This window comes from Myzus persicae, unplaced genomic scaffold (assembly GCF_001856785.1).
Source record: "Myzus persicae strain clone G006 unplaced genomic scaffold, MPER_G0061.0, whole genome shotgun sequence".
Lineage (NCBI taxonomy): Eukaryota > Metazoa > Arthropoda > Insecta > Hemiptera > Aphididae > Myzus > Myzus persicae.
In genome coordinates, this window is record NW_019103906.1 from 158,671 (window position 1) to 185,752 (window position 27,082).

Sequence of the window (27,082 nt, forward strand, 5' to 3'; positions counted from 1 at the left end):
ACCTCTTTATTCATTTTTGTTCATTAATATTTTGTTTACGAAATTAAAAACGATTATTCAATAACTTATTATAATATTATATCGTATAAATACAAGTGTAACAATAATATGCTTATAATATAATATAACATTATTATGTTTTGTATTTCTGATGATAATATTATATATATACATATTATACATATATATATACATACAGGCACTCAACAATTAAATCGAAATTCAAACGAATTATTATTTTTTTTTTTGCCGATCGTGAATCGTGATGTCGAAATTATCTCGTTTTATTTTTTATTTATTATTTTTTTTTTCTACAAAAAAAACTAAATATAATATTTGTACTGATAATCAAATACTACGTTTTTTGTTTATTTGTTTTGTTTTTGTTTTATGTATACCGTGTAAAACGATAACACTTTTTTGGCGGTCTCTATGTATAGCCGAGAGAAAAATATTTGCACTTTTGTATTAACCGTAACTTTTGTCGTGTTGTTTTTTCTGTTTGCAGTGAAATCCGTAAATAAGTTGGATAATGACATATTATCATTGTATTATATTATATGATATACTACGGAAATATAATAAAATAATATTATATTATTTGTTCGTTTTTGTGTCATTGTTCGTCCCGTCGTCGTCGGTTTCCGGACGTTTGTTGGAAGTGACAAACTCCCAAATATTCTGTGCCTTTTCGTGGCCTCCGGAGTCCTTGATCGAGTGTGCGGTCACTTCGTATTCCTGTGAAAATACAATAAATAAAGTTTAAACATTCAGCTCGTTTTAAAAATAAACATTTAGCTCGAGAATGTGAAAGTCTTAAATCGAAATGTCCAAACTATCGTCACAACGACCGTAACATCACAGTTACCTATAATATTTGATTTCAAAACGATTTTACTACATTAAATCATTAAATTTTTTTTAAGAGTGAAAAATATTCAACGTTCAAGAGATGGCATTGTGCGCCGTAACTACATTACGGGAGGACAAACAAATATACTGTCGTGTCAGATTTATCGTGTCACAAAATTTAAACAAGACATAAATAAATATTGTGCGTTGCCATGGTAGCAAAGTAAATTTTGTCCGGCTGCATTTAATCAACCTACACTACCCATCACCACAGAGCGTACAATAGTTTAAGAACAGATTATATGACAAAAGTAGTTATTATACAATGAACGTTGTTCACACTTATATAATTTTCGTCTGTCTGTTTATTTGTGTACTTATTCAAATTTAGAGTGCGGTACTTGATATTTATGTTATGAATTTGATTTCTTCGAAAGAAATTCCACCTCACCCACTCAGCCAGCATACTTTTCTTCGTCGACAACTGTGCCACAAAATGCATCGACTGTGCCGAGTGCAATGATGGCCGACGAGAAATAATTCAGTGTTATTTAAAATACATTTTTTATATACTTTAGGAACTTTTGTTTACCAACATTGTAAGTCATTTTTCTTAAATTTTAGATTTCAATGAACAGTATTTAAAAATCTTTTCTTTCTCATCACATTTACCTAGTACGTAGAGGTTCATGAATTGATTCGTATAAGATATTCGCCCGTGGGAAATGCTCATCATAAAGGTGTCACTACCTTAGAGTAATAGAGAAATACAAATTGTCAACTCATTCTACGTCATCCCGACATCTGATTATTGTAAAGACATCATATACTTTAATACTTTTAGGGAAATTTTAGAGTTTTTAAGGTCATCTTTTTAGTATTACTGAAATATATTTCTGTTCTTAAGTGTTTCGACTCATTCGGTCGATGGACTCCAGTTAACTGCGCAAGTCCCAACAGTGAGATATATTTTATATTTCATCTATTTCGTAAACGACTAGACGGCGATATCGCGGTATCAAAATGTTGTATCGATATCCACGTATAAATACTCGTCTCGATATAACGATATGTATGTCCGAAAATCGATTGGTCGACATCGTTGGCCGTCGCCCCCCGCCGACAGGATGGTAAATATTTCTGTGGACAGTAAATCACATAATACATTTTATCACTCGGCGGCGTGCAGATTACACGACGAAATAACAACACTGCACATTAACGCTATTAAATATTACAATAATATGTGCGCGCAGATTTATTATTATTATTATTATTATTATTATTATTATTATTATTATACACACATATATATGGTCTGACGCGCTTCCCATTGTATCATATTTTACTGAAAAAAAGCACCTACGAGCAGTCATATTATGTATATCATGCGCACGCGCGTTATACACATATTAGTACATTACAACACGGGTCGGTTCTCGAGGGGGGGGGGGGGTGTTGAAAAGGTCTCTGGCATTGTGCAGTCGGACGAGCTCCGATGGGGAGCAGCCGACTAAAATACGCGTCGGCGCGGTCATAATAATAGACGACTATATATCGCTAACGAGCGCAGTTTTGTGCCGAGCATTGCGTACAATACGCGATTATAATACGACATAGTTGTACAGGGTGATTCGCCGGGGTCGTTTCACTCCAATTTTTTTTCATCCACAATACAGCTATACGAAATCATCGGAATTTTTTTAAAAAAAACTTTTAATTAGGCGTCATACCGGTATAATATACATTTTTATAAGTACAGCGTGTTTTCAAATAATTTAACTTTTAACGTCATCCCGCGTATCATTTCCGAGTGTCCTCCCGCGGCGGCGATACGAACTATTTTTTTTTTCAAATGACCGTCACGGATTTTCATCGATCATTCTTCGAGGGGTGGCGGGGGGAGAGGGGATGAGGGATTTTTTTGTTGAAAAAGTCGATCTATATAAATCGCAATTCCAGCGTGTCGTATTCCCGAATTACTAAACGTAAAGTATAGGCACTACCTATTGTAAATACCTAAGGATGATAGTCCACAGAATCAAGTATCTACAATGTACATTAATTCATTACGATTGTAGTTGGGTGTATAATGATTAACGTCAACGGTTTGAAAACTTAAGGAATTAGTATACATTTGTTATTCCAGTTTTGTGTTTCATTTGTTTTCGTTTTAGTGACTATAATTAGTATGAAACCTATTTTATACTGTGCATGTAAAACATTCTTAAGGGCTATTATCCTCAACATAAAGTTTTATAACTCAGTAAAAAATGCGTTCTTCTTTCGATTCGATTATATATGCATAAACGTTTTCAGTACACCATTGATTCTGCTTAACAGTTTAGTAGGTGTTTACCGTAAAAAGGGTGATGATTTTCATTTGAAAAAAAATTAATTTTCTACCTCCACGGGATGATCCTAAAAAGTATGCAGTCTTTGAGTAATATATGCTTAAAAAAGAAAATATCACAATTTTATACTTTATGCTTTATGAACATCGAACACGGTGATGAGAATATTATCGGCGATTCACCCCGTACATACATAGTTTAAGGCCTCATTGTGCTTGCATACAGGGTGATACTTTAAATAATACCGACCTCGTTCCGAAATCCACTTTACGCACCTAAGTGCCTTTACAATATGAGTGCCTATGCGAAGTGTTTCTTTGGGGATCAAGTTTTAAACCCGTTCAGCACAATAACTACTGTGCGCTCTGTGGACGTGGCCAATACCTTATACTTTTTTTAATCGATATCAATGTCTGCAAACTACGAATAGTATTACATGATATATTGATATTAGGTCAATGTAATATTTAACTTTTGGACATTTTATATGATTTTCCAACCTTTAGTGCAGCTTTTACTAAAACATAAAATATACAAACATAAACCGTTATTTTTATGGTCAACTCTTAAAAGTCCTAACTCTCATATTTGGCTTTTAGTGCACGTTGTGTTCTATCATTCTATCAAAGTGCTGAAAACCAATTTCCACCAAACATTTTCTAATTACTTTTCGTTTGTAGATTGATCATGGTTAGTATATTCTGCCACCTTATTTGAAAAGGTTTGTAAGATTGGGGTTATTAATGTTTACACCATTAACGGGCAGTCGTTTTGATGAATACATTTTAAAAATAATGATTTTTATGAAAGCATATCCCATACTGTGCTGACGAAAAAAGAGTTTATGCAATTGATTGTAAAATTATTGATTTGCAACGATTCGTTACAGAAATTCCACGAACAACGTACCTAATTATCATCTCTGCGGGATTTATCACCTCAAAATTCGTTTTATAATGTTCTCTCGAAAAAAAATATAAGTGCAGTAAAACCTCTTTATAACGGAATCGCTCGGCACCAACTGATTTTTCCGTTATACGCAAGAGGCTAAAATACACGTGATTTATAGGTTATACGCGGAACTGTTGATATTTTCCGTTGTTAGGCGTTTTCCGTCTTATAGCCGTCCGTTATGAGGAGGTTTTACTGTAAACTAGCTAAAAAGTGATTCGATTTATCGTAAAAATTACGAATCGAGAAGATGAGAGTCTCATCGCGAGGTAGAAAAATCCACGAGTATATAATATATAGTGTACGATAATGTATTATTACTGCGGCGGCCTGTCGCCGGGGATGGCTGTGAAATGTAATTTATTTCGACTCTGTGCCTCGTGCTTTTAATCGACGCGATATATTATATGGTAGTCGTCGGTGGCGATGATCGATAAAAGAAAATATAGCCCCTCCGCCCGACGACGCAAAAACGACGGGCCCTGAGATTTATGTGTTTTCGGGAAATCAGATCGTAGGAATACACTGCCGCCGCAGTCGTCGGTCCTGGCGCAGGATAGTCGAGAAAAAAATAATCACAGATTATATGTATATTGTATATATGTATAGGCACTCAAGGTCCCCACCGATCCAAGTGAATTTCGGGGTTTTTTTCTTATTCGTCGACCACTTAATATTCGGTTACAATTCGACATATTATAATATAATCAGTCGTCGCACAGGACTTATATAGGGGCGTGAACGTATTGTAGATAATATTATTAGTCAGGATAAAAGGATCTAATAAGAGGCCTTCGCCTGACACGGAGCTACGCCTTTAATCATATTAATGGCCGATGGTCGCTTGGGTGGCTGTAGAATTCAAGTTTCTGGTATGTAATTAATAAATATAATACACATAATAATACAAATAAATATATAATAACATTGATTAAATATAGTAAATATATTTAATCAATGATAATAATATACGAATTCTAATTACAACACAATATATTACCTTTATCTCTATTTTTAAGGAACGATACTCAGAGATAACATCCAATTAATGGACGAAGGTAGACAGGTAATAAATTGTACAAATGCACATTGTCCATTAAATATAGTCGAACAAAAATGTCCAGTAATTATATCATCAAATGTCCAGGATCCTCTAAAGGTCCAACTATGTATGAAAATATTAAACATCATAGCCCATAGGTTTCCAGCTGAATATATAAGATTCAGAATTGTTTATAGTAGTTATGCCTGACCTTGAGCAGTGGGCGCGAGGGGGGAACAGAGCTCACTAATATTTTGAATTTTAGATTTTTCAAATATTTTTTGGTCATTTTCATTACTTTTTCCGATATTTTTAATAATTATTTATGTCGAATAAAATTGTGTACACACATTTCATGAACCATTGATTAATTATCGTCTTATATGATTAATGGCTTACATGTCATAAAGTCACGTCATATTTTAATAACATCTTTAATTGAAATAAGAGTTTTTGTGCATACATATAGTGAATTCTTTACTGATTTTATTGACGACTTAGTTCATTTATAAGGTTTTTAAATACGTTTTCGGGGTGAATAAAGTATTTTTCGATATTTTAAGTGAGTTTTTTTTAGGGTCAGTTGAGGTAAGGTCTGGTATTTAATGCATTCAATTCACAGCCCTGCTTATTGCCAAAAGAACGTAAGTAATAAACTAATAACTAATACGCAATTAGATTTTAGTCTGTATTAAACGACCCGTTTGACTTGAGCTCTTGACACTTACTGGTCGGTTGACTATATTCTATAATATTAATTAGTAATTATTAATTAAACTATTAATTACAATGGCTATTTTATGAATCCTAGCTGTTATATTTCCCACAAAATACTGTTTGATAGCATATTATTATCTCTTTATTATACACCCACAGTGACCCGCCCAAATAATATTATGTTTGTATACGTATAGCATTATTATTGCCACTGCCCACAAGCGTGAAACCAGTCTGATTTTTTTTATAAAATTAATTAACTCGTATATAGTAAATTCAGACTCAGGAAATGTATTACCTATTAGTTTTATTATTTCATCAGAGAAATGCAAATCCGTTTAACGTTAATAAATATTATACTCTAGAAATCTTGAAATTAACTGTCTGAATTATAAAATCTTCACTATTCTTAGCTTTATAGTAAATCGGCTAAAAAAAACACTCGTTGATACCATGTGGATACTGAAGATCTTACAGATACGTCCACTGTATAAAATATGATTTTTTATGTCATATCGTAAAAAACGAGTTGTTCCATAATTTAAAAAAAACGACGAGTGAAAGCCGATAGCCAAAGATTCGTAAACTTTTTACGGCGGAACAGTTAAATCGTTTGTATTTTTAAACATTTATGGATACATTTATTTGTGTATGTGTGGTGTACGATTGTTGTAAGGTTAAACTTACGCAATCTATGAAATGTTCTACCTACAAAAATATGTACCAAGAATTATATCGTTCTTGCAACGGTATATAAAATATAATTAAATATAATACTTCATTTACGAATGCGTTCGGTCTTAGTTTCAGCGTTTCTCAAGATATTTAAAACATGTTTTATTATGGTTTGTTTTATAACAGAATTCAGTATTTTGACCCTCCTAATGAAATCATGATTATAGTTAAATGAGAAATTATTATCACTAGTCTGTATGCCAAAATTCACTTAAGTCTTTAATAAAACAGTAAAACAGTACCAATCAAACAATATAAGCTGTTTATTGTTCAAATATATTGTAGCAGTGTCAGCTGTACCCCCATTGTTTTCGCATATTAAATTACTAAACTTTAAACAGAACTGCCGACAAATGCGTAATTAAATAATTGTCTAATTATTAGTAACATTGGCTGATCGATTTAACGTTTTTTACTCTATTAGAACGATTAATAATTGAACCGAAATAACAAAAAACAAATTTGAATATCGATTATTGGAACAAAAGTGATTACACATAATACACCTATATATGCGCGTAGTTGATTAGTTATATTTGCATGCAGTAATTTCTGTTACACCAGCTGTAAAATCTCATAAAATAATTAACGTAACTAAATAATGAGTTGTTCAACATATAATAATATAATATGACGTGTATACCTGTGAGGTGTACCTCATTCGATGTTTTTGTACATAAATATATATTGCCGTCCGCCGCGGTCAACGGTCAGCTGTTTTTTTTTTATAATTTCTCGGTGTCTGCAGGTTATTTTCGAGGATAAAAAATGTTTAATCGCGCCGATCACCACGCCCCGCCTCCGCGACCACCGATAAAGGTGCATATTATGCCACTCATGCACCCGCATCCGACAAATTCGATCATCACTCGGTGAGAAAAATTCTGAGGCCGTTCCCCTCGGTATTCATTATTATTATTACTTACATGTTATGTTTAGCTGCAGCGCGAAAAACGTCTCTCGCACGCAGTGAACGTTATTTGTGCTCATTAAAAAAAAATTTTCATACTCAATAATAAAAATAAACACGAACACTCCGAGTGCTTGAATCTATACAGGGTCATTCACCAAGCATGCTCACCCTCATGCTCTCCTTTAATACCTTTAATATTATTCGAATCCTGATCTTTAAAATTTATAAATATACACTTAAGGACCATATTTTCGATTGTTTAGATTTTTTACACCGTTTAAATTTTAAGGCGTGTCTAACCTGAACAACTTTTTTTTCAAAAACAATATAGAATCACCTTTTTTCCATTAAATTATTAAGCTGCAGATGACTTTTTTATTTTAAAAAAATTGAATTTTTATAAATCGAAATTCGAACGAGTAGTTTTTGAATTATTTAACTTTTCGCACTAAGGTTGATAGCCACATGTTAATAGGATTAAGATGTAAGGGGAAGGGGAAGGGGAAGAGGAAGGGGAAGGGGAAGGGGAAGGGGAAGGATAAGGATTTTTTTTTGCAAATCATAGTAATTTATATTGATCCATCAAATCTCTTTTTCAAAATCATTCAAAATCATAAATCATTATATTGTTTGTAAAAATTGTCAGAGTATATAACAAATACTAAATTCAATATCACATTTACTTTATAGTATAAAACTATTTGTATTTACTGTTATCCTTAGTAAGTACTTATATGCACATTGTAATAACTCAGAAACAACCAGTTTAAATATTGATGTAAATATATCAACATTTTCAAAAAATAAAAGTTATTTACAATAATTGTACACTAGAAATTAAAAATTTAAATATGATCACATGGTTAGTATATTGAAAAATTCTGAAAATCAGAATTTGTACGAATGTATTATTAAAGGGCAAAACCATCAAATCACATTGTATAAAATATTCTATATTACCAAAATAATTTAACTTTAATGACGTACTCGAGTCATGATTATTATATCATTCTGACGTACAAATCTTACAATAATAATAAAATCATAATTCACGTCGTTCCACATTTGTTCCTTCACTCGTCGTCGTTATTGTCGTCCGCGATCCGACCTACCAGAGATTTCGTTTCAAACTCGCGACTACAGTACCTATGATATAATATCGCATTATCGCATACAATAATAATATCGCGAGTACTTAAAACATCTGTTTTTCATCATCGGAAGTCGTTACGTACCTATTATAATAATTATATTGTGCGCAATGCCAATTTATACTAACCGAGTAGTGGTTTTTGTTACATTCTTGTTGCCCCCGAGAACCGTGCAAACATTACAATATATATGAAAAAAAAAATGTACCCGAGACGAGATTTTATGATTCATAACAACTATTATTATCGTGTAGTGTACACGCTGGAGAAATGGACGGAATGATGATGGCGTTTTGAGCATTTGCGGTACAATAGCTTAACGTTTTTCATTCAACTCGATTTTCGTCAGTATAATATGATATTGTATAGCCCTACCGTCTTTTTCAAAGATAATTAATAATAATAATGTTATAATAACGTGATCTGCATATTTTTTTTAATGCTTTATAGAATTTGATTGCAATAGCTATTACGTTTGGAAAATATAATTCAATATAAGTTATAATATGCAGCCTATTTTCCGCACAATATCGACTGATTATTTTATCAGAGACACTTAACTAAAAATCTTTTTAAAAATATTTATTTACATAATTTTAAGACATTGCAAAACGGAATTGTGAAAAAAAAATTATATTTTTGTGGTTATAAGATTATCTATGAATTTTTCATTTTCTAAATATTATTATATATTATACAGAATTTTTAATTCCTTTGGTAATGTGAAGCAGAATATTAAATATCGGAGTACTTCAATATAATAAAAAAATACAATTTAGGACGAATACTTTATAAGTATTTAATAACTCGTCTAAAATATCCAACCTTGAGTGTCAAAAATCAAAATACTTTGGTTTCAAATAAATATGAACGTTTTCTCTCTATAAAGTAAAAACTTATGAAATAATAACGATAACAAATTGTGAAAAATATAATTTTCCTTTAGAAATGTTGTCTTGTAACAACTTGAAATTATGAAAAAAAATATTTGAAATAATGAGTATTTCATGCAAATTTCTATAATAACAGTTGACTATCGACGTAATTGCAAAAGTTCTACTCGGATTTTTATTTGCAGGTGAACGCAGTCTTATACGTAGTATCACTGAAACTAATAATAACATAACATTATAATATTTTATTTACGTTATTAATTTTGACTTTTATCTTTGTCTTGCAGGTTACACGCGCGGTTAAAACCACAGAAAACTATTTTGTTTTCGTCAATATATTTTGTTTGGATGTACGAATAACCGCTAGCTGACGCGTCTAGAACGAGCCCGCGCCTTTCAATTATTGTTGTATTGGTATTTAATTAATGATGAGATAAAGTTTCACCGCAGTTTGCAGCGAACGCGATAATAAATTATAATATTATGCAGACGAGATTTTGCGGTAGACTCTCGTGTACCTCGATGACCTTAGCGCGCGCCGTCGGAGGGGCGATGGAAGGGGTGGGGGTACTCGGGGGTATAATACGAGTACTTACAGACGGTGTACAGGTAGATTAAATAAATATATAAATATAATTATTACGAGTCTCGGCGAGTAGCTTATATAGAAACTAGTTCCGTTAATGAAAGATTTAGAACTCGCGCGTGCAGCTGCCGAGTAAATGCGTGTAAAATATCAATCGGAACGAACGAGCGCAGTCGCCGTCGCGTTTTCGACGTATCAATAATAATAATAATAATAATAAATAACTCGAGTAATAATAATGCAACAGTCGTCGTTTTCATAATGGAATCTCCACGTATGTTAATATTATAATAATAATACTAAAGATACAAGCTACGCGCTGACCTCGACTCTAGAGACTTTAACGGGGATAGCTACCCGCGACGCACAGACTGTACATGCATACATCGCACTATCATTATTATTATTTTATACGATTTTGTCTCACGGTATTTACGATTGTCTTTTTTCACTCGTCCGAAACACTGTAATATTGTTACAAGTTACGTGTACGCATTTTACGGCTCACGTATTTAAAAAAAAACAGTCGTAGATTGTCGAAACGAGATTGTCGTAAACGATTACTAATTTATACGATATATATATATATATATATTAAATGTATATATAATTACATTCCAACGAACAGCGATTATTATTACTATTATTATATTAATTATAAAAAACAATTAATAAGAGCTTTGCTGATCAATGATCATGATCAGTTATTGTCTTGAGATGTTCAATTAGTGTCGGGGTTATAGTACGTAATGCGTCTGCTGCAGTACTATAATTAAGATCAATAAGTGACAACTCATTATTAGTATAGCATTTGACCGGCACGAACAATTTCTTCTAACTTTATTTAATTTAATTTCATATTGTGTATGAACACTGGACCCCACTGAGAAGACTCCTGTGGGCCCTAATGCACCATGATGTATTTTCATACATCAAGTATAGGTATATAGACCATGTGGCATATTGCGTGGATCGGCACAATATTATATTAATGAAAAATGTACGTATATATTATAGGTACTTACGTCGCCGAAGAACGTCGCAATCCGAAAGTCCGTCTCCACCGCTACGTTCAGATTCGTGGCATTGTGCTTTAGGACCACCCTGGCTCCGTTCTGCAACGATTACACACGCGTAAAAAAGTCAGTCCAGCGCGTAGGTCGGGAGAGGTCGTGCTTGTGGTTTTCGCGCGTTTTCGATTCGTTTTGCGTGTGGAAATTCAAAAACATTGTAACAATAATAGTTATTGAAAAAAATGGCCCGAAATTAAAACAAACAACAATAATATATTGTGTATACAATACGATATAATATTATTATATTATAGCAGTCGAAACGCTGCTGTGGAGTTGTGTATCATATAGGTAGGTAGGTATATCTACTCGAGAGTCGAGAAACACGAACACAACTGGTCTTGTCGTCGACTGCGACTCGTCCGCGCGTTTACGAGTTTACTCGTTTCTCTCGCAGCGTGCGGTGGGTAGCGCGCGTCGAAATCTCTCAAGGACAAACGTGCTATATATGTACAGTAATTACGTCGGAGGAAACAATCGCATTATTATTATTGTGTGTGTATGTGTGTGTGTGTGTGTGTGTGTGTACTTATTCCCACGCGCATCCTTTCCGCTCTGCTGTTCCGGTCACATACACACGCACACAACCCGTCGGAGTTTTGGATCGAACGTCCGACTTCGGAGGAGCAGCCCCGTGGTTAACGGTGGAACCGGCTGTGTATATATTTTATTGTGTGTGTTTTTCTCTCTTTTCAACGACCTCTTTTCCTCTCTCGCGTGTTGTTACGAATGGATACGGCGATCAATTATTATGGTGGGACGAGGTGACCGAGTGGTCTGACTCTTCCGCTGCGACGCAGCCGGTCGCGGTTCGATCCTCGGCCACCGGGCGGCATTTTTCTCCGGACAAGTCGCGGTGACCGGAGAACAAGTGCTGCCATCCCCCACCCCCGGGGCATGGCAGAAACCTACGGGTGCCCCATTCGAAATTCTGCCAAAAAACAAACACACACGTGTTCCCCCCTACCGTACCAAAAAATCTACAAACAATCAATACAAACCTACAAATCTACAATACCTACTAAAAAAGCTAATGGCCACAGTTGCCGGGCTCAGGAAAATAAAAAAAAAATTATTATGGTACAATAATACTGATCAATGGTTTGCATGAACTAGTTAAAAAATCTAACTTTTTAACTCGTTATAGTTTATGATCTATAATTAGCTCGATGACTAAACTAGTTAATGTTTCTATCGTAACAACTGACATTAGAATTTGCCGGTTAATTTCATTATATTTTGTATAAATTAGATGTCACAATAATGTGTCAGCTAGGTGTACCTAATGCCTATATACTATTACACCTATTATTTTATAGTAAGAATAACGTTTAGTTATTAATTTAAAATAATTGAAAAATAGATAATCATTATACTTTTATACAGCTCTGTCTCGATTGTCAATATAAGAAAACATTATTTTAACTAAATAAAGTTAGTTTTTTTCAATATTAACCTTCAAGTTATTTTATGCATTTTTTCTATACATTATACGTAGGTATTGTGTCTACTGCAGCACTATTGTTATTTTGTAATATTTTGCTTAATTATGCTCTGTAAATACCGATGAAAGTTCGTATTCAAAGCATTTTTACGTAGGTATCCATGCAAGTGTAACAATTTTAATTCACCTGTATAATATATTTTTTACCTAGATCAATAAATTTATTAAATCTTATGCATCATAAAGAGATAAATATTTTAAGAACTATAGTATATTATCTAGATAATTATTATTGGGTTACTTTTAAAGAATACTAGTTGCGCGGCCTTTACTAGAGGAAAATAAAGCGATACCCGAGGGTGGAAAAGGTCGAAGATTTTGTATTTTTAAATTGTGTTGTTTTTCTCACCGGAACCGGAAGTCCTTCGGCTTTCTCGCGCATCGTCTTACGCCAGTAGGCAACCGTCCACCGGCAATACGGGTCCTGCGCGTCGACGAGTTTCAGCACCGGATGACCGGAAACTCCTCGTTCGGCGTACAGACGAGGCATGACGGCAGCGACGAACAGTGGCTGCGGAAACACCGTCGAAACATTAATACAATAATAATATTTTTACCGTCGCAATAATAGTTATGTGGGTTTATCGATTTGGTGTATTTTAAACACTATAAGAACAAAATACGACCTCGAGTAAGGTCGAATTATTGCACTCGACCATGTTCGAATAACACGTCGTTATAATACAAAATTGATCGACACAACATGTATCTGTCAACTTAATTATATTAAAACTTCTATGGAATGATCAGATCGTGTGGATAATGACAATTTTGGATTAGATAAGGAGGTTAATACTCAATAGTCTCCACTACCAAGAGAGTGTGTTATAAGGTTCCTTTTGTCGACACCACAAATTTCAGTTTTTATATTTTGGTAACCCCTTAGTTTTAAAACCCCTGAAGTTATTGATCATTAATGAGGAATGACTGTTAAGATAAAAAAATAGCTAGATAATCGATTATTAATTAACTCTATTTAAAAAAAACACATTCAAGAAATATTTACTAACTAAACACAACTACTCTTTTATTGTACACGTAGGATTGCATTATTAAATATCAATGGAGGTTTATTACAATATTATAAAGTTTATATATATTCGTATAAACCAAATAAGTAATAGGTAATATTAAATTAAATTCTGAAGTTGAAAACCTACTAAACTACTCAAACTAGTATTTTTACAAGTATAATGCATACTATTATTGTATATTATCAATCTTTCATAGATGTACAGCTTAAACATCATTATTATCATAATTATCACTTTCTGACTAATTATGCATATAGTATACATAATCTTAACAACTTTAATTATGTCAAATCATTTCCTAAATGTAATATTTCAATTCTTACAATAAGGGGTTGCCAAAATATAAAAAATGAAATTTGTTTCATTTTGTAAAATTTTAATATATATTATTAGAGCTCGGATTTTAAAGGAAATGCTTCTTTTTATATATTTAAGATTATTAATTAATTATTTATTTATTAATTATTTATTATTTATTAACAAAAAAACAGTGAATAAATACAAATATAGATATAGATAGAAATCTAATTATTATACATAAATTCGTTTCACGTCAATCTGATTCCAAATAGATGAATTTTTTTTTACTTTTTTATTGCTTTTTTTAGTTATTCTAACTGTGGAATTTTTGTGTCTGTTATGCTATAAAAATTAAAAATAAATGTTTATTTACTTAATAAGAAATGTGAAAACCCTCAATAATGACCGTGACCGTACCATTAGTGTGAAACGACCTTAAACGTATAGATTATCGATTTACAGATAGCTTATGGGTCGATAGCTTATCGGCTATTGCATATCGTCTGTAGAACTTGCGCTCAGTACTCGTTTGACATCGATATCGACCAGTTCAAAATTTAAGTGTTATAGTTCCTAATAGTGTTTTAATGTATTAAAATGCCAAAAGTTAAAACAAATGCATTTTGAAAAAAGTAGTTTTAAAATTTGATGAAGAATTTTTTCAAACAGATGGATCGATTTTATATTTCAAACTTTGTGAAATAAAAGTGTCAAATGGAAAAAAAATATAATATACAACAGCATGTACGGAGAGAAAAACACGTTCAAGCTGTTAAAAGACACGGAAATGAAAAGTCTGCATTACTTCAACCATTTTTACAACAGTTTAGTAGACAGTCAGACTTTATTGCCGATTTATGTTCAACATTGGTACCTGCAAATATTCCAATGAATAAACTAAATAATAAAAATTGTCGCGAATTTTTAACAAAATATTGCAAAAAAACTTTTCCTGACGAGTCGACATTACGTAAAGGATATTTTAATTCATGCTATGAAAATACATTGTCAACAATTCGTGATACAATAACAGATCAAAAAATGTGGGTATCTTGCCAAATACATAGGTAGTAGTAAATTCTTTTTTTAATTTACATTCAATTTTTCAATTTTTTTATTCAGTTTTATAAAATTATAACTAATTCATGTTCATTTTTAGTCATGCTTTATTTTGCTTTTTTAAAGAATAGATATGCTTCATTTTTGCTTTTTTTTAAAACAATTTTGTGCTTTTTTTGTTATTTATTTTGCTTTAAAATTCGAGCCCTATATATTATTATACTGGCAGTAAAAGGAAAGGTCGTTTTTGGCAGAAAACGACTATGACCGTACAATTATCACGGGGTGTACCTACTCACAATATAAGATAATTATATCACTGAACAAAAAAACTGGGTAGAATCGACAAAACTATTGGTTGATTTAACGATACATTTTTTCAGTGATTTAAAATCTAGACTTTTGTCTTGTCGCACTACGCGTGGATAAATTGCTTACTAGGCTGCAGATGTTTGTTACGAAAAGTATTATTTACATTATCTCTTGGGTATCTTAAATTGCTTAAGTCGTGCTCTCTCACATTATCATAAGTGCTTTAGTAATCAAGGACTGTTGTATGGTGATTTATTTTGACTGCCTGCAATTTACAACGATCTCATTGTAGGTCAATGGGCAACGATATTATACCATCTCAGGTCGATGGCAACGGTTAAAGTGTGGGCGGGGACGCAAGGGCACCATGTCCCCCTGCCCACTGACAGCTTTCAAAAGGCGTCCAATTTCCGTTTAATCTTCAAAAGCTATGTACTGGTACAACGAGGCTTTAAAGTCAAATTAAAAGTTATTAAATTTATTTATTTTTGAAATCTCATAATTTGAGACTCATCAATAGGTGTTTATTAGTATATTTTTAGTTTATTCGTTAAGAAAGTCGTTCAGTGTAGGAAGAAAAACATAATCTAATCGAATCGAGGAAAACTGTTTTGCTCCCGAAAATTAATGAACGAACAATCCATTCCTATTTTAATGTTTTTTTCTTACTGAACAACACTTCACATGGAAAGCTTAAAATAAAATATGAATCACAGTTGTACACTTTACCATTTTGCGTAAATTCAAAAATTAGTTATAAAGTCCTTTTGGAATCGTTTCAGTCGTTTTTCATTTTAGAACACCGATAACACCATACGCCGCCCGACGTCGTAATGCTAGGTATTTTTTTTTCAAAATTATATTTCCGAGGGGTCGGTTTTAAGATTTGATTTCAGGAAAAATTCATTATTTATACGCATCAGTATTGTATTATATCGTAGCGCTGGCGCGTAATAATTTAATACTCGTTCAGCCGAGTACCTAATCGAATGCTTGTAAGTAATATTTAATAATTCACACGCACAACCCGACGGCCAATAGTTATATGTACAATAAGTACACTGTGTCGTCATCATTATTATCTCATTGTTTTCTCTCTCCCTCACCTCTCACTCGCGCATCATCACTGTCTGCTCAATCCCTAGGTACGAAGGTACTAGTCGATGATATAACATTATCAATTATTCTGAGAGAAGATGGGTTTGATTTTCTCAGTCAAATATTAATAATTTGATAGTTAAAATACATGATAATATAATGTATTATAATTAATTTTGAAGAAGGTGCGGGGACCGGTTATATTATGTGATATTTAAATCATTAATTTTGTTAATAATCAACAAGTGACCCTCAATAATTGGATGGTATATATGAAATGTTGAATGTATTTAAAAACGTACCATAGGTTTTTCAAAAATTAAAACCCAATAAAGACTTTCAGAATATTCATGTCACCCTGCAACTGTCAATATTTTATTCTTAAATGTATTAAAATGAAAATAACAAATCGAATTTATATAATGTTAATCTATGTATGAAAATTATTTTTTTCTTTTTAAGCTTTTTATTTCGAGACCCTTATTTAAATTAATATATTATACTATAGTAGTATATAGACATGGCAGGTATTGACACTAAACAACTTGCACAATATAACGGTAAATTTATGTCAACAATAAAATTATCAGGAAATGCATAAGAATTTTAAAAAAAGCACGTGGATTAATCGATTTGATTTACTTGATTAATGTTTGCGAGTTTTTTCTTTAAAAAAAGCTCGAATAAAATGTTATAATATTATGTTCCCGTAGTTTCAATAATATATTCTATTATTACGTTTTCGAAAAATTAACATCTATTTTATTACTATTTTTAATAATGCATGTTTAATAATTAATTTAATTTCGTATCACGCGAGGTAGAATAAAAATATATTTATTTTTCAACTGTGATGTAATAAATATCAATAAGTTAAACTGATCACCGTATTTGAGTAAATATAACAACAATGTTGCTCCAACTTTTAGGATTGTTTTCATTAATTACGGGTATCTTAAGTGTATATACATCGCTGATGTTTATTTATCTATAGTATAACAGTAAGTCCATCACACATTTTCTGCGAACTCCGCGGTCTAAATTATATATTGTAATAATTATAGTATTCGCGTATTCGGTGGCGATCTAAATATGAACTTATTTTGTATTATTGAGGTTAATCTGGGTAATAATTGCACGTCTGTTTTGTGTTTAGCTAGGTATTTTATAACAACACATTAAAAACTAGAATTGTGTTGCTGACGAAAGTTTTCAAAGCGCACGCCCACGACCCAGCTATTAGTAGGAAAATGTGAGACTTAGTACAGTTTATATAATATTATGGGATGTCCGGGTCGTTAAATTCCGCAGATATATAATGTTATTCTATGAGCTTTAAATGGAGTTGAGTAAAGTCACTGGCGGGTCGAAGTTTTTTTGCATAGACTCTCACATTGTTATAATACCACACACCGGAACATTTTTATTTTTTTTACTTCTCAGTGAAAATTTGAAAACTGTTTTGCAAAAGCAGAAACTCGTTATAATTTATACCGCAATGTTAAACGAGGTCTCTTTGTAGAACAAGCCTAAGACGAGAGTTCATCATATTTTTTTATGGTTTCACCAGTTCATTTAAAATTTAAAACATACAAAGATGATATTTTGATAACATCATAATATTATGTAATTTAGCAATAAACTATAGTAGGTATGATTAAAACTAGAATATTGTTCCTCATTTTTCAAAAGCAGTTTTGTAATTTGTAATTCATCGTTAGCCTTAAGAAATATAAGTACTTTGTAGGGACCGCACCAAAATATATGTTGTTAAAGATGTTTAAAGATTGAAACAGTCTTGTTAATTGTATACATTAAAACAAAGTAAATATTATGATAACCGTACGGACGAGATTTTATTTATAATTTTGTTTATTATAAATTAATGGGACAAGCTCTTTATTTTGTATACATACTAAAACACACAAGTACCAACATAATACAAAATTATATTTAAGTAATGGAATTTACAAAAGATGAGTTATTTTTTTATCGAAATAATGAGCTCTTGATTTGTGTGGTTTTTAAACCAACTAATTTATGTTAACTATTATTTGTTTACTAATCACCTACTATTATATTTTATTAGGTGTAGCCGACAACAGCCATCTATCAATCAACTGTCAAACAATATTTATCATGTAGATATTGAACTAACAATTTGGGTTCACGTGATTTATATGTAATAAGTTTATTCTGAACCACCACTGGTCAGTTTGGCAAGTTTACATATTTTGGCTTCATTATTACCTACCTGTATAATCTACAAAGCAGAGTTTAAAAGCATGGAACAATAAATTATGAGATTCTAAAAAAATATGTGTGAGAAAATACAAGAATGTCAAAAAACAAAATTTATAAATATCGCATTAATCCGTATCAAGCTTTTATCATATTATTAGGAAAACTAACATAAACAAACACTTTTAAGCTGCGCGAAAAGAAAAATGTTCATCGTAAAATTAATGTGTTCGTGTTTTTTTGGCATTATACGCATCTGAAAACGCATAATACTTGAGATTTAAAAACGACAATGCATTCGCACATAGTAATGTCTTTTTACTTGCAATATTGTATTCTCACCTACGTTATTAATAATTTTTTTTTTTCATTTTAGGGTAAAATTAAAATCAAACGGCGAATATGCTCGGATACGTTAATCACACAAGTCGTCGCGTCATATTATTTGAGTTTACCCGAAACCACGTCGCATCGTATTTTATTTGATGGCTTAATATGTTCAGGTTATAATGTAATTATTATTATTACGGTTGCACGGCGTAATTAGAGAGTAGCGAGTCTTATATTCCCCAAGTCAAAAACTATTTCGTTTGTATAATATTATTATTTACGTTCGTATAGTAAGACATTATTACGTAATGGATTACTTATATACCTTGGAAGAGACGCACGGGCTAATGGCAAACGTATCGCCAAACTTCAAAGGTTCGCCTTTTTCGCAGCTGCTTCCGATTCTAAAACAAATGAATTACACGGCGTACATGGCTAGATTAAGGGTCGTAGAAATAAAATAATCATTTTTTTTCTCCGCAGATCAAACGTGAAGCACATTACGCGCAAAACTTACAGACTACGACGCCGACGATGATGGTGATGATGATTACGCCATTAGGTTAATAATATTATTAATATTTGTAAAATAAATTACGGATATCAATCGAAAGTAAAATATTTAAACTGCAATCAGGTATCGGGCGACGTGGAATGACACTTAAAGTTTTTTCCATCCACTATACAAGGGTAGTTTTCCAACGCATTTCCATTCCCGAAATCTAGTAGATTTTCACGCAGTGATCAATATTTTATTACTTGCATTTTTTTCCTTTTCCAAAAAATAGGCCAGGGGACAGCGAGTCGTTTTGTTTCGTCTGTGTCGCCAAAATTGGACGAATCAGTAGATTTTCATGGAGGGACGTAACACCTTTAGAATCTGGCAGTCTTACATTATATACCCTATACCCTCATATCCTAATGATTGGTATGCCATTCGGGAAAACAGAAAAAAAGTACTTAGTACTTCGTTTCACCACGTCACCGTCTCGTCGTCGCAGCCAGTTACCCGTTTGGCGTTTGATATACAAAAACTCTTTGACCTAAAACGTGTTGGGACTCACGTGTGTCTTTAAGTGATACCCTACGTATGACTCACCAAATATTTTATTATAAATTGTTAAAGAGTTGATTTTCGTTCAAACTGTTGATGTATTATTATGTATAAAATTGAAATTTGAACGAGCTGCAGTTTCTGAATTATTAAAATGTTTATTATTATACCAAGGATAATAGTTTCTGAGTTATTAAACTTTAAGTTCTAAGGATAATAGTAGTTCATGATGATAGGTATTTAAGAAACGAGGGAAAAGATGATTTGAATATTATAGTAATTAATATTAATTTATTATAATTTTATGATTTGTATTCTCCTTAATAGTTCAGAAACTATTCATTCGAATTTCTATTTTAATACATTAAAGTATAAAATAAAAATTATCTAATAACAAATTAGTATTTAAAACTAATGTGGCTTTCATATAAAAAAAGCTTGAATAAAAAATTGAGGCACATTAAATTTTAAATATTTCAGTATTTTTAAAAATTCCAAAAACCAGAATTTGAACTAAATGTTTGCCGTTTGGTATAGTATGCATTAGATATTATAGGATTTAACGATGGTGTGTTGTTTCATGCAATCATGCTTAACGAAACACACTGTTTAGTGAAACATAACGATTATATGAGTTCGGACGAATTTCTGTCCTATAAAAATCGATTTTTTGATAGAGTTTATTACAACTTTGCCTGATTACAATTTAAATGTGTGTACGATTCGGTATATTATCATCATTAATTGTGGATAGATAATAAGTAACTAATTGATCCAATAAATCGTTAAACGTTATTTTGTTTTCAAAATATGATGTGATTGAATTATTTTCACAAATTTACAGCGATTCTCTCAAAATACCCTAAAACAAAATTGACGATAGGTACATAGGATCTCAATGGACTATACAGTCTACAATATCATATCCACCGATTCAAGTTACCCACAAATCTTGAAGCAGTTTCGGACGCAGCTCTCGGTCAGCGGGGAAGCAGTCATGGTGCAGCCCGGTCCCAGCCCGTCCAGTTCCGAGTTGTGGTCGCTGGTCGAACACGACAGTGCTACGCCGCCAGCACCGTCACACCAGCCGGGGAAACGGACGTCCGGACACAAGAGCTGTGCGTCTTCGCCGTACCTCAGGAACTCGGAGGTTGAGTCCAAGACCACCTGCGGTGTACGGTCAAAATAAAAACATATTACTATAATAATATAATATGACAATATATTTTAGGTTATTTCATTAATTAGCATAGATAAATAGATGCACAACAATATGGTTTTTGAGAACAATGTTAGAAATACTAAATATTGGCAGATCCTATGATAAGTTATAAATTAAATAAAAGAAGCAATAGCGTTATAACAAAATTAATTGAAATTACATACAAAATTAACATTGAAACTAGTTGAACAGAGAGTATATTTACCTACCTATATATTTGAAATTATAATATGAGATTTTCAGATGTATAATATAGAATTTAGTCGAGGTACCAAAAAAGTATACGTTGTGATTTACTATCGACATAATATTTCTGTCGTCTAAAAATTAGTGAATAATTCTGCGTGATCGTATAATGACATATTTAGTTTTCTCGTCAAATCCATACAAATCACAAAGCCGTTCTATTTTGCCCTAGTAATATCATTGAATCAGCACTCAGCAGGGCCTGAAAAACTCAATCTTCTCAAAGTCAGGTGCGGTTTATTTGTGTAAAATAATATTAAATTATTAAAAATAGCTTTGAAATGTCGGTGCATTGAGATTGGTTTCGTATAGTAGGTATTATCATACTTATAAATTGACGTGAGTGCGAACATTAAACTCATTGTTTTTATTTGAAACGACAACGGCGGAGCTACTCGCATCTACAGGTCGGATTACTGCAGTGGTCTCGGACAAATCCGGTCAGATATTATTATTATTATTTTTTTATGGCGTGTAACCTTACCTAACCTAAATTAATGAAATTTCATTGCTCGGCGATACCTGCAGCGGCCGTCTGTTTAAGTGCACTCGAAGCGACCGAAGCCGTAAAAATAATACATGCTTGGCCGGTCACCGGTCATCATCGTCGTCGCGTCGTGTGTGCTATCGCCTATCGGCCTGTGACGACGCGACGGAACGTGTTTGAGATTCCTATCGAACAGGTGGGTTAGCTATTGTATAGGTATATAACCCAAAACTACAGCGAAAAGTTTAAATTTTAATTATAATATGCAAAAATGATAATAATAATTGTATTCGTTATACGTTATTTTTGTCATAAATAAACAATCGCGATGGGTGTTAAATCGTAGTACAATTTTTAAAACTATTATTACCTCAGGTCACTGTGTGGATAGTTTAGAAAATGTATTCATCGACGTCGACGCAGAATATTATCTTTATCACAGTTTTGATAGTGGAGTCTTAACATTTTTATCGGTAGGACGTCCTACAGTTAAAAATTTGGAAAATTTTGCGAACCACTCGAGTGTTGGAGACGCAATAAATCGCCGTTGCTTGCTATCGCGATAACTGGCATTCCCCGACCAGCGACCGGTTTTAGACACTTCTTTTTCTCAAAAAGTTGTTATGAAAATTTAAAAAAAAACAAACAAATATAGTTACAGATGTGATCATATGATCAAGCAGATGTTTAAATATCGGATAATGAGTATGAATATTAGTTCATACATGTAGTTTGCTCTTAGTAGTTTCATCTTTACAAAAACACTGTATACCTCGGTATCGAAAGACATTCTGTTTTTGAAATGTCAACGAGTGAAATTTTTACAGAACGTGATCAAACCTTAATAGATTTTAATATTATGAAGTCGGACCACATAACGTCTTTAGGTCAGAACCATTGCCTAACAAGTCGGATTTTCTATAATATTATATTACCGATGGGTTAAAAAAAAAATTATACTTTTCTCTTGATATTAGTTGATTATTTACTAATACGAGTTCTGGATAAAATGTTTAATTTCAAGGTAAAAAAAGAAATAAACTGATTTTTAACGACAAACGAATTGAACTCAAAAAATTAGAATTTATTTTATGCAAGACGCGTCGACTAACGAAATCAAGTCAAATACTATAACGCTATCTAGTGTAGTTTACCGAGCAAGTTAGGGTGACACACCACCGGAGTTAGATGGCGCTATAAAATAGATATAAAACATTATATTATTATATTATTTTCTTCTTCTATTGTTTCGGTTTATTCAACGCACAACGTTACTAAAATACGTTGAAATGAATTCCACGGTGAAGCACTCGAAGCAGAGACAGAACAGAACTACGTTATTAAGTATTTAATGAATTTGAGAGACCAACAAATATTTTTAGTAGGTAAGTAATGTAATACGATTTAGCACCTACTCGTAAAAGAAGTTCCAAATGGGATTAGTAATTATTGACTATTGTACCTTAAAAAAAATTGTTTCATAACTATGCGTGCTCGACGTGATTACTGTTAAAATAACAATAATAATAACCTTTCGGATTAACTACAGTGACGTATAGAAACTTGACATGACAAATTTACCGAATGCATTTATTGATGTTTTTTTAATGTTTTACAAGTTTACCATACGAAATCGGAATATCTTACATTTTAAACTAATTATATTATCTCATTTTCTTTATTGAAATTCAAAACTTTATCATTAATTTTATTGTACATTGAAATTTACACTAAATGTGAGTAAATAAATATATATATATATATGTATATCAAGTCTTAACAGTTACAGGCTTACAACAGCTGCATACAGGTAGGTACATAACATTAATAAATATTATAATGTATATAAAATTTAGCAAGGTAGTAACAAGAAATGTGCAATAAAAATATAAATATAAAATTAAAGACTAAAAAAGGGTATAAATAACGTAGTACCTATGACAATTATGAGTAACAATAATAATATTATAAAAGTACATAATGGGATAGAAATAATAATGATCTATGGCATAATATATTGGTGCACTGTTATGAGGAGTATATTCTGAAATTTGCTTGGGGGGGAATAGATAGGGGTGAAATTCCCCCCCCCCCCACATCATCCAAGGAGGAAAAATAATACTTATGTACATCCCAACGTCAGAAAACAGAGCTCGATGTGACAAGAGACAAATGTATGATTGATGAGTGTACAGTGTACCAATATTCGAATTGCGATTTTGGTTTTTTAAATTTACAACCCTGCCCCACAATAGAATGTTTGCCAAGTGCCGCCTATACGGTAACAGGGGATAGCAAGGTATCATTAATTTACGCGATATGACTTGAATACAATTTAAATATCGATGTACAATATGCTATAATCAGTTACCTGAAGTATGATATTATTCGAGTCAACAGTAACGAAGGCATAATATGGTTTTGTCTGGGCGATACGAGGTTATAAGAGACAAAGGATAAGAAAGGACTCTCTCGTGTGTTTTTTTTCATTTAGGAATGTGATGTGTTGACTTATAAGTTTTTCAGGGCTTGTGGATAGCTTTTTACATCCTTTGTAATTAGAAGTGTGATCACATCTGCTCAGACTTAGCTGAAGGTCATATTAAATTATGTACTTACTTAAGAAGTCGAAATAATATATTTGACAGGTTAGTTATTATCAGACGATAAACTAAACTTAACTTCAAAATGCGCTAATAATATTATAGACTTACCGGCCGCAGAAGGTTTGCGTACATTCTCTGAGACCTCTGTACAAGTAATTCTCCTCGGTTTCTTTTTGTCAGGAACGACTTGATTTTTTCCTAAACGCATAACAATCGACCACGATTACACAATCATAAAAAAAAAAAATATATTTATTAATTTATTATTAACAGCATAATATAATGCGATAGTAGAATAACAACAACGGGGACGACTGCGTAGAAACTCGTACGGATTTCAAAAATATGGATTTTTCACTTTTCGAGCATAAGTGCTTTAGGTATAGGTACGCCGAATTCAATACATTTTAATACAAAATAATATCGCAAAATAACAAGCCCACGCTAGGATCGACTTTTCAATCCCCGAGAGTCACGTCACAGGGTTATTGCGTTATTGCAGGGTTGATGAATTTACGACCCGACTTCATAAATATTATTTTTACACATTCGGACGTTTTCGTCCGGGAGAGGGAGTATTGCGCATTTGTATATATTCCTATAATCTATATGTAGTATGCATATATACATATTATATATATTTAGTTGCCGAAATCGATATTGTTAAACACACTGAACCACTCACGGATTGCAAACAAGTTTCTTCCACCCAATTGCCCATCCGGACGTTAACACTGTACGACTGAGCGTCCCGGTGGTCCATGGTAATGATGGCGTGGTGCAACAATAATAGTATGATTGTTGCGTGTTTTGTATTGGACGAAATATTATATATTACCGCGATATGGGTAGCTCATATAAGACGGTATAAAACGAGGTGCTATTCTATCTAGATTTTCTCACTCGGTAAGTCTGTGAACGATCGAAGATAATATAATAAAAATAATATCAATACGACGACCCTCGGCGGTCGTCACAGCTGCAGACGTTAATATTAAATATATTTCTGGTAAACATCACCGCGTAGCTCAGACGACGAACAGGTGTAATTATTATTGTTTGTACGGATGGCCGTTTATTTAAATTATGGTCACGACTCCGTTTTAGGCCAAATGGACCGATATGTGAATAAGTAAGTAGACATGTAGGATGTCGGATTTTTCACTCGGCAAGCGTTGTAACTTGTAAGTGAAACTTCTTCTCCTTTGCTCTTTTAGACCTTCAAAAATTAGTCGTTTAATGTAACTGAAATGCCGCAGGTATTTTTTACGTACGCTCACTTGTTGTTTATTAATTATTATATTATAATTGTGCATTATTATTTATTAGGTATATTACCTATTCAATTTATTGAAATTACTAAACAAACCTGTTTGAAACATTGTTCAAACAATGTCCAGTGCTCATGTCTTGTTTAGGTGTGCAGATTACAGTATTTTATATACAACTCAAAACACTAAGATAAAATATTTGTACATTTTATTAAAATACAAGTATGTATACCTACTATTTTTCTAATTATTTGATAATTAAAACTAATTAATAAGATAGTAGCAGATACCGTAGGCCACGGGTCATGCGATACTGATCGGTTGTTTCATTGTATTTCAAATGTCGTTCTTGATAGCGAAAAGTATCAGTTGAACATTTTTTAAACAATCCAGCTTCACTGCTATGGAATATTAAGCACCAAACAGGAGTTATAAATATGTTATTACTAGTATTATTATATATATATATATATATATAAATTTCTATGCAATTATCTGTTTATGCTAAATTAATAATATCATATTAATATACCTACTATATATCACACTCAAAAATATTTTTTAATACAAATCACTTCGATTTAAAAAATATTCATTTGTTCTAATTTCGATACCAACAAATAAATAACCATAACCTTATGATATCATTTTATAGGTACCTTCTACCAACTAAATAATAATTAAAAACAAAATAAATCAAACACTTCACTTGATGATTAGGTCAGCAATTTTCGAATAATAATAATTTGAGTAATTCAAGTAATGTAAATCTATTGAATTGTTTAAAATAAAAAGATTCAATAAACTCTTAAGTGCTAACTAAATCATTTTTAAAGTAAAATTATTTCTAGACACCAGGTTATACTGTCTGTAGTGAATGTAACAACAAATGCATGTTATACAGCTTGATGGTATCAGTGAATTCCACAAGAGCGCAGTTATAGTATTGTTTTTGATTATTTTTGAGTATTCGCTTCGTTTGAACTTAGGTAACTTTGTCTCAATCATATTATATTATTATAGTTAGGTAAGTATTTAACAAAATATAAAT

The 27,082-nt window shown here is 32.2% G+C and overlaps 1 protein-coding gene across 1 annotated transcript; it reads right to left on the reverse strand.

Moving 5' to 3' along the window:
• Positions 1 to 156: 156 nt before the first annotated feature.
• LOC111036150 (cilia- and flagella-associated protein 161) lies at positions 157 to 25,523 on the reverse strand. The gene is made up of 6 exons (XM_022318068.1): positions 25,446 to 25,523; positions 21,143 to 21,366; positions 19,471 to 19,549; positions 13,121 to 13,282; positions 11,220 to 11,309; positions 157 to 738 (listed from the first exon to the last, which is right to left on the reverse strand). The coding sequence occupies exons 1-6, from the start codon at positions 25,521 to 25,523 to the stop codon at positions 598 to 600; spliced, it is 774 nt and encodes a 257-aa protein (XP_022173760.1). The 3' UTR covers positions 157 to 597.
• Positions 25,524 to 27,082: the final 1,559 nt, after the last annotated feature.